At 57.0% G+C, this 9,410-nt stretch overlaps 2 protein-coding genes across 2 annotated transcripts; one reads left to right on the forward strand and one right to left on the reverse strand.

The window, feature by feature from the left end:
- Positions 1 to 5,670: 5,670 nt before the first annotated feature.
- COL26b_008222 (uncharacterized protein) lies at positions 5,671 to 7,682 on the forward strand (the record flags this gene model as incomplete). Its single annotated transcript, XM_053180986.1, has 5 exons — positions 5,671 to 5,813; positions 5,871 to 5,944; positions 6,003 to 6,363; positions 6,531 to 7,213; positions 7,468 to 7,682. 5 exons carry the CDS (start codon positions 5,671 to 5,673, stop codon positions 7,680 to 7,682), a joined length of 1,476 nt encoding a protein of 491 aa, XP_053035122.1.
- A 660-nt stretch (positions 7,683 to 8,342) lies between these two features.
- On the reverse strand, positions 8,343 to 9,383 carry COL26b_008223 (uncharacterized protein; the record flags this gene model as incomplete). The annotated part of the gene is made up of 3 exons (XM_053180987.1): positions 8,343 to 8,510; positions 8,656 to 8,877; positions 8,898 to 9,383. The coding sequence occupies 3 exons, from the start codon at positions 9,381 to 9,383 to the stop codon at positions 8,343 to 8,345; spliced, it is 876 nt and encodes a 291-aa protein (XP_053035123.1).
- Between the last annotated feature and the right edge of the window lie 27 nt (positions 9,384 to 9,410).

Consider the following 9,410-nt stretch of genomic DNA (forward strand, 5'->3'; position numbering starts at 1 on the left):
TGTACCTTTAGGTAAGGCGTGGAAAGATATAGCGAGGCAAAGGTGAGAGGCAAAAGTAACCGACCTTCGACTGGACTGGACCGGACTCGACTCGTGGCTCTCTGACTCTCAGACTGGAACTGGAACTGGAGACTGAGAGTTAAGGTATGTCAAAGACAGGTAAGGTATGTAAGGCAAGGTAATGTAATGTAAGGCAGATAGAGATGTAAGGTAGGTAGGTACCGTACCTTAAAGGTATGGGGAGCGTAGGGGAGGGACTGGGAAGAAAGAAAGGAACAATTAGGCGGGAAACCTTTCTCTAAAAAAAAACAGGGTACGTACTTTGAGATTGGGACTTGGGAAAATGCCCTGGGGGTGTGAAGATGGAGATGCAAGTGCGGACACTCAACGAGGCGCATGAGCAACGCAGACGTGGGTTTGACGGCGGCACTGGCACTATGGCGAGGGTCCAAGGTCCCAGGTAAGGAAGACAAGGCAGGACAGGGCAAGGCAAGGCAAGTTGCCAGACGAGAGAAGAGCAGCTGCGGCTCGAAGCGGGACCAGAAAAGGCAAAAAGGCCATAGAAACAAAATAGAGAGCAACCTGGAAACCTAGAGAGGGTGGTGAGGTGCCGCGTCAGGCAAATCACGATACTCTGGGTATTATTCTCAGCGCCACATCAAAGTACGTCGACCGCCGGTGGTGAGTATATTGCCATGACGGACAAACAGCGTCTTTCTGCGAGGGCCGCCCCTACATGCGCTACTAAGCCGCCCGGCGCACGGCGCAAGAGAGACCACAGGACAGCGATCGGGGGTGGCCTCGTCATCCTCTGCCCGGCGCTGCTCCTCAAAAGGGTAAGGCTCAAGCTGCCAGAGCTTCGAAACCCAAAACTCGGTCGTTGGTTGCATTTGGTGGAACGACCAGGTCTGGAGTTATGCAGGGCGACTGGAGAATGGGACCCAGATCCCGGCGAGGCGTCGCAAGGATCCTTCAACGGCCGAGCACTGAGACGACGTCGACGTCGCGGCTTTTCCGCATCGCATCGTTGGACTGCCTGGCTGCTGTTTCTTGTGTCTTCTTTCTTCATCTTCATCTTGATTTGCACGCACACGCGCACGGCCACGATCCGATGAATCTGTCTGTCCTCGTCCCCCCCATGCCAGTGAACTTCAGCCCGTCGGTCACTAGGCAGGGTCCAGCATATATGGACAGCGTGTGTGCGTGCCTGGACCTGAACTTCAGCACACCACCTGTCGATCTTGACGCACTTGTGAGGCTGAAAGGGCCGACGACAATCCTCGTCATCATCACCATCACCATCAGACGACCCGGCAGCTCGCAGCGCAGCGCAGCTCGCTTGATGGCAGCTCAGGACAGGACCCGAGGCAGGCCCCCCCGAGGCTCAAGGCTCGACGCTCGATCGCCATGTCGACAAGAGTCCGGACAGGTCAGGAATCCGAAGTGTCAATCGCTGCCCATGTGGAGGACGGATGGATGCACCTCAGTATCCATCCATATTGGAGCAAATCGGATAATCTGCAAATCGCCCGAAGCGGCAGGCACCCTTGACTCTTCAACCTTGACCACTATCCGTAGACCTCCGCAGACCAGCCATGTCCCATGGAAGGCGTGGAGGCCGGCCGCTTAGTGATGCCCGCCCCGTGGACGAAACCTGAAGGTCCCTCCAATGGTGTTTGAGCGGCTGTAGCCAAGTCGAGCCAGTCTTGGAGCCGGCGGCAGCGGATGTCAACTCTAACCCATCTCAAGGTCCATGGTCGATGCGATGGTCCGTCTCTTGTTGCTGGAATGCCAGGAAGTCTCAGGCAAAGTGCTGTCATCTCGTCAAAGGACCCTGCCTGCCGCATGTTTGCTCGGCTACACGTGTAAGGTTCCTTAAGGTAGTGATCACTGAGCACTGCGGCAAAAGTCAATTGAGTCGACATGCTTGACTCGTGGCCCCTCGTGGACGCGCGCCAATACGGCAAGCCACGGCGCCAATTGCCTTGTGTCCGATTCACCGCCGCACTTTGGCGGGCGGGACGGGGTCCTCGACACTTGCGAAAGGCATCTTGACCCAGACAAACAAATTTGAGTGTGGATGTTCAGAATCGAGTAGCGGAAAGGTCCTCTCCGCCGGCCGGCGACGGAGGAGGAACCTGAGAAGAAACAGTCTGGTGATCCTGGAAGGTGAGCAAGCGCAGTGCAGCGACTGGAAGCGTGTAGCGTACAAAGTACGCTACTGCAAGCCAACGGGGAACATGGCTAGTGATGATCCAGGGTCCCTCGCAGCCCTCCCCGGCAAATCCCCACGCGCAAGGCGCTCGAGAGTCGGACGGCGAGCAAGAAGCATTGGGAATTGTGAGCAGGTGAGCCTCGTGGTGGACGTCAGGGTGGACATCAGGCAAGCGACGTCCATTTGGAAGGTGTCAAGGTGTCAAGGTGTCAAGGTATCCAGGTATCCCCCGTGAAGACGTGTTTGATGGGGAAAGAAACACACGCGTTGCAGCGTTATCAGAAATGGATGTGAACAAGGCCAGCCAGTGCCAGCATCCATTCAGTCCCTCAGACCCAGAGAAAAAGGGAAAAGAGCGTTACGTAGGCTCTCATATCCGTGCCATCCCAGGGCCTGGCCGGAAATCCCGAAGAGGAATGGTGCGATGGGACCCTCCGATGAGGGACCCATATGTGAGGTGTGATTAGCTACCATCCGCGGTACAGAGGTACATCATTTTCAGTGTACTAAGCCGCTATTGATGGGACGTCGTCCACTAAATCTCTGATGATGGAACCCTTCTCTAGGAGACTTACGCAGCGCGTCTTTGAGGCGCGGTATCCGCCGTCAAGGTGCTTTCCCGCACGTGGAGTAGCGCGGTGGTACTTCCGCTCCCTACTGGCCGCAAGTACCCTTTCTTCCTGCCTTAGTGTGAGCTTCTCACGTAGCGTGAGCTTGGCGCCCCGCCTTCATCTTTCACCCTGCATCTATCTGATTGCTGCATCTCTGATTCCACGTCGTCTCCTCCACCAACACCCGCACCGCGGCGGAATCCTCACAACTCGACCCAAGTCCCTCCCTCGGCTCTCAGCTGCCATTGGCGCGCCGCCGCGCCAGATCAGACAACCTCAAGTCGGGAACTTCAGATGACAGGCGGGCGGCATTTGCTGCTCTGCTCTGCTCTGCGGCCTCTGCTTGGCTGGTCGCAGATGACGAAAGCGGCCACCCCCCGTTTTAGTTTCGTCAAACCCATCCCGGCAACCCTAATCTTTCCACCGGCCATGGAGCCGTGGCACGAAGCTTGAATTCTGCCTTACCTGACGGGGCCATCGGCCACATCTGGGGCAAGCTGAACAAGAGCAGACGCGTCCTCTCTTCAGAATCGCTCCATTCGATATAGCACCATGACGAGTCTACTTTGTTTCGAGACGCCGGCGTCCATAACCGAGCATCGAAATTTAGAAACAGAAACCTCGCATGCCCACTCAATCAACCTTGAATGATGAAGCTTCTTCTCTACCCGCTGCACCAGAGATCCGGGAAACGTCACTTGAAACACTCCTTACTCTCAGCTCCGCGGAGGGCCACGACTGAGAACGACACCACTCAAGAGAGTTCATCACCATCCCCGGGCCACTCTCGGGCCTCGAATTCCGTTCCTTGTCTGTCGTCCAATATGTCGACACATGTCAGAATCCTTCTGAATGGATGGCATGAACGGCCAGGGCGGGAGGATGGCCTCGTCTGCGCGTCTTCTTCAGGTCTCGCCCTCGGCCCACAGGTGACGAGATAACGGCGCTGCATGTCGTCGACGCGGTGCATATCTCAGGGACGGCGGTCTCCGCGGCATCATGCATGGCCAAATGCACGTAGGCCGTGCTACCTACGTACTTACCGCTGTAGTACTCCGTACTCTTCTGCACTGCAACTTGGGACGAAAGCCAAGCTGCAGTCATCCGTTCCACCTTCTCCAACAGTCAGGAACCACCCGGCGGCCCTGGAAGCGGCCTCCAATGCTCGTTCTCCGCTGGCGCTGCTGGTTGAGAAACCATGATCAGGATCAGCATTCGTCCCATCTCTGTTTGTGTGGACTATTGACCTTCTCTAGTCTGCTAGTGTGTGTCCACGGCAACATGCATGCCATACCCCTTCAACCTCAGAACTCACAACCATGCGTGGAGAGCGCGTTGCGCGTCTCCTTAGGCGAGACATGCCGGGGTTACTCTGGCTAGGCGCAGTGCTGCCAAATTTTTTGCTTTTCCTACCCCATATCGAGCACCAGCCACACTTTGCTGCTGCGCACACACAACGCGGTGCTCCCTATGTACAGCCTTTTCTGTCACATTGCTGCCAGGCCACAAGTCGACCGGAGGACATGGCCGAAAACGGCACCTTGTGTCCTGTGCGTGGTTCATGCACCACCGAGTTCTCCTCTCTTTGAGGCTCTTGCAGCAAGGCTTGGACCTGTTCAAAGTCCGATATCTTACGCGTGCAATCGTGGCGGCGGGGCCTGTTCGGGGAGACACGAGGGAGTCCCCATCTTGAATCATCGATCCTCGGCTAGCAAGCCGCCGCCGCCTTTCCCTCAAAGAGAACAAAAGCCCGAGAACCTGAGGGAGAGACAGCGTCACCTCCATCCCATCTCATCTCGGAGCGAGAGTTCGAGACGACGTCTGTCATCTGTCCTTTTTCACCTGCTGCCACTACTGCTGCTCATGCTCCAGGACATCCGTTCTGGTTCCCACGCTAGTGCTTCCTACAGAACCCACCGATTGGTTTTCTTCTGGTCATGTTTCGCTCAACCATGTCCAATGTCTTGGCGAAAGGCTTGTTGGTGGAACTTGCCCCCTAAACTCGAAAACCCCTTAGTCGCGGATAAGACAGTGGCCGCTGCGTCTAAATCCCTGTCTTTCCCTTTTCCCATGCTTCGCCAAGTCTTTCCCTCATCTAGTGAGCTGCATCGGTGAGCAGGGTTTGAGCCTGCCAATCTCCTGCTTAGGCCCGTCACCTATCCCCATCCATCCTGGAGATATCCCATCCATAGTCCTTGTAGCCCTCTCACTACTCATCCCAGGTGTCACTGGATAATATTTTCAATTCTATTGGGCTGCGACGTCACATTGAGATATTGCATCAACATTCAAGGTAGGTAGCCTTGGGTGGCCCTTTTGCTCGTCCTCGAATCCCCTCTGGTTTCGTCGACACCATCTCGTTGCCGTCCTTCTCCTCACACATCACCCGTCACCAATCCTCACGGCAACTCTGCGAATCACCGCGTCTGGCGGCCATTTTCCGGACCCTGTTTCCCCACAGAACCCAATCAATATTCCACCGACAAGGCAAAGCTTAAACCTATGCCGTTTGTGTGTGTCTGCGCAGGGTGCCAGTAGAGCCACGCGCCTCCGTCTAGACCTCCCTTTGATGCAACAACGTTGAACGATCGACACGGCAGATAGCTCAGGCTTCGATTGTTTCATCGATCGCGGCCGTCCCTTGAGCCGGGGAGTAGCCACTTCTTTACTACTCCCCGACTTCCCGCGGGCAGTCTTCAGACACTACCCGACTCTTCCGTCTGCAAAGAGCGTCGCAACTCCCTCAGGTCTCCATATCCTCCCTCGGGGACCCTCCAACGAGGGCGGCTCCAACCGCTTTGCAACTCGCGGCGCACACAGACACACACACAGCAGAGCCCAGCAATGGATGATCACGTCGCAAGACATGCAGTTCCGGAGGAGGCACCAGTAAGGACGTTGGGAAATGTCCGTCTGAGGGACGAGGCTACGAACGAGATCATCTTGATCCCCAAACCTTCCACAGACCCAAATGACCCTTTGAATTGGTAGGTTTCCGGGTATTCGGATCGTGAAAACCAGGGGCCTTTGGCTGACCCATCTAGGCCACAATGGTACAAATACTACATGGCGGGGTTGATCTGCGTGGCCATGATGATGTGCAATTTTCTTGCAGCGGGTAAGTCGGCAGACGCAGCCATATACACGAGGCATCGTCTCTGACAACTTCGTGATAGGCCCGTCGATAGCTCTTCTGGAGACGGCGCTGGAGTTCTATCCGGCTGCGGCCACGGATAATGCGGTTCTGTCGTACTCCATCTCCCAGACGGCGTACTTCTTCACGACAACCGCACTGCTTCAGGGGGTTGGCAACTTCTTCTGGGTGCCCATGGCCAACAAGTTTGGCCGGCGCCCAGTCTATGTTGCCAGCTACACGATCTACTTTGTTTGCACGATATGGCTCATCTTTGAACACTCGTACGCCGGCTTTCTCGCTGGGCGGATCTTGATGGGTTTCGGTGCTGGTGCAGCAGAGACCATTGCCCCAATTTCCATCGCCGATGTCTTCTTTCTGCACGAAAGAGGGACCATCATGGCGTAAGTATAGAGTCCGGCTGGTGTTGATCAGTATCCGGCTAACGACCCCAAAGCTTGTATACCTCTTTCCTCTCCGCAGGAGTTGGGTTTGGACTGGTGATTTCAGGGTAAGTTCGCTTCAGGATCTGCAGTGCTTTCGACTTTGTCTGACGAGTGGCTTTTGACAGTCTCATCACCATCAACCATGATTGGAGAGTGATTTACGAGGTTTCTGCGGCCTTAATCGGCGTCGTTCTCGCGCTTGCGTTCTTCACCTTCCCCGAGACGGCCTACGAGCGAGACGAGGCGAGCAACTGGAACCGAATGGCATCCATCGACGCCAACAAGCCTGGTTCGGTGGGCTCAGAGAGCGAACTCGCTCCCCGCTACGCAGAAAACGCTCTCCCAAGCTCGAGAAAGAACTCTTACCCGTCGTCCCTGAAAATCTTCCACAAAACTTTGACGCGAGAGAGCCTGCTGAAGCTGTCTCTCCGGCCTCTGGGTCTGATCATTCTCCCGCCTGTGCTGTGGGCGGCGTTGGTGCAAGCCGTGACTGTTGGTTTCCTCGTCGCCGTGTCTTCGAATATCGCTTCTGCCTTCAACACCGCCTACGGCTTCGATGCTTGGCAGATCGGGCTGTGTTTCATCGCCGGCATCATTGGGGCCGCGGCCGGTATCCCAGCGGGTGGGCACCTTGGCGACAAGGTCGCCGACTGGTTCACGTTACGCAATGGCGGCATCAGGGATCCGGAAATGCGGCTTCCTGCCATGGTCATCTCCATGATATCGACGCCTCTGGCCCTTATCCTGTACGGCGTGGGAATCGCGAACCAACTGCACTGGATCTGTCCCACCCTTGGCCTGGGACTCTGTAAGCTCTTTCCCGGCTCCGCATGTCCTGGTTGCTCTGCCGTTTTCTGACACCCTCTCTTCCCTAGTGACGTTTTCCATTTCCCAGGGCACCAACATCGCAACTGTGTATGTCATTGATGCGTACCGACCTATAACCGGGGAGGTGACGCTGTCGGTAATGGGGTTTAAGTGTGAGTGTGCCGGCATCCCATGCTTGTCCTGTTTCGTCCAATGTTCGTGCGGTAAAAGCTGACTTGTCGGTCTGTTTCGTAGCACTTTTCGGCTTCCTGCTCTCCTTCTACACAAACACATGGATCGAGCAGGCCGGGTACGTGAATGCGTTCGGGGCGATGGCGGGAATCGCGACTGCCGTCCTGATCATGTGGGTGCCGATGTTCGTATGGGGGAAGGCAATACGACATGAGTCGTGGAAATGGCGGATCGTCTCGTATATCCATTGGAGCGAGGACAGGGAGGTCGGCGAGTGAGTGATTCGAAGAAGTGGTGTGCATGAAGATGTCGAGGAGGTAGTTGTTTGTACCAACTGTTTGTAACCACACGCGCGACGCATACGACACAACCACGCATGGCAGGGAAAAGGGAGGGAAACGGCGTTTCGGCACTTGGATGACTGGATATTCTCAAGAAACACAGCGGTTTTGAGCTCTTCTTTAAACTTCGCCGCCTTGCTATTTTACCCTTTTGATAACCCCCTTCGTTCGTGGCTTTCGGGTTCGGGATGTGGGAGGAAGACCCCTACCCGAGACTACGCAGGCCACATACCTAGGCCGCATCAGTAGGTAAGGGTGGGTGGGGGCCAATCCGAGCGCTTCTCTGCGAGTCTGAGTGCGCGAACTGCTCGCATCTGCCCCGGTCCAACCTTGGACCCTTGGCACTAGAACCTGGCCATCATTCCGTATTCATGGTTTCTGGCTTGATTTTTTTCCTGCCCTTGGCCTTAACTTGCTCACCCTGCCTGCTACTGCGTCTGTAAGGGGGCCAACAAGTGCTTGTTGCTGCTGCTGCCTGGAGATCCATCCCGCGTCCGTGTCACCACTAACCAGCCAGTCACTGACCAGACCCTACGGATACAACGTCTGTTCCATCTGCCTGCCCCTCCCCATCATCTCCCATAGTCCTGCGCCCATTCAGAGGCTCAAGCCCCCGTCGATAACCACATTGGCGCCGGTGACGCTCCTGCTCTTGGCGAAGCACAGCACCTGGTCCGCGACGTCGTCGACGGTGGGCAGTCTCTTGAGCCTCGTCTTCTCGCGCATCGCCTCCCGCTGCTCCTCGGAGAACTGCAGGCCCCAGTCCTGTCATGTCGCCGGCGCGGCACCGCCAAAAGTGAGCCGATGTGTCTTTCGGGAAATGGGCAGAGGGTGGGGGTAGGCACGCGGACGCGGGTCTAATGGATGGATGTGGTGTTGGTGGTGGTGGTGTCTTTGATGATGGACTTACCGTCAAGAGGAGGCCGGGTGAGACGCTGTTGACCCTTATCCTGGGTCCCGCCGCCATTGCTAGGGCCTTGACGAGGTGAATTTGCGCTGCTTTCGTCACGGCGTAGGCCTGTTTACGTCTTAGAACAGTGGCCCTGCCCATCGCATCCATTCTCCGCTCCGCTCTGTGACCACCTTGGGCGGGAAAGACGGCCCAGCAGCGGGGACTTAGGGGAGGAAACCGCTGATAGGTGATCAACGTACCATTGAGCTCCCGCTGACCTTGACGCCGGCCAGAGACGCCGTGGTGATGAAGGCGCCCTCGGCCTCGTCGAGGTGCGGGCGGGCGGCGTGCATCAGGAACAGGTGCGACTTGACGTTCATGTTGAAGCAGCGGTCCCAGTCTTCCTCGTCGACGTTCTCGTCCAGGTCCTGGAGGTTCCTGATGCGGGTCCAGCCGCCGTTGCTGAAGAGCACGTCGAGGCGGCCGCCGAGCGCTGCGACGGCGCCGCGGACGAGCTCGGCCAGGTCGTCTTTGCGCGAGAGGTCCGCCTTGATGGCCGCGAAGCGCTGCTGGTCCGCGGCGAGCGGGGAGGAGGCGCGGAGGTCCCGCACGAGGGACTCCGCGCGCTCGGCGTTGTTGGCGTAGTTCACGACGACGTTGTAGCCGTTCCGGGCGAAGAGCCGGGCTGTTGCGGCGCCGAGGCCTGCGCTGCCGGCCGTGATGAGGGCGGAGGGGATCGGGGCCATGTTCTGCGGGGGGGGGGGGGGGGGGTT

Source organism: Colletotrichum chrysophilum (assembly GCF_026319265.1).
Source record: "Colletotrichum chrysophilum strain AFK26 chromosome Unknown scaffold_70, whole genome shotgun sequence".
Lineage (NCBI taxonomy): Eukaryota > Fungi > Ascomycota > Sordariomycetes > Glomerellales > Glomerellaceae > Colletotrichum > Colletotrichum chrysophilum.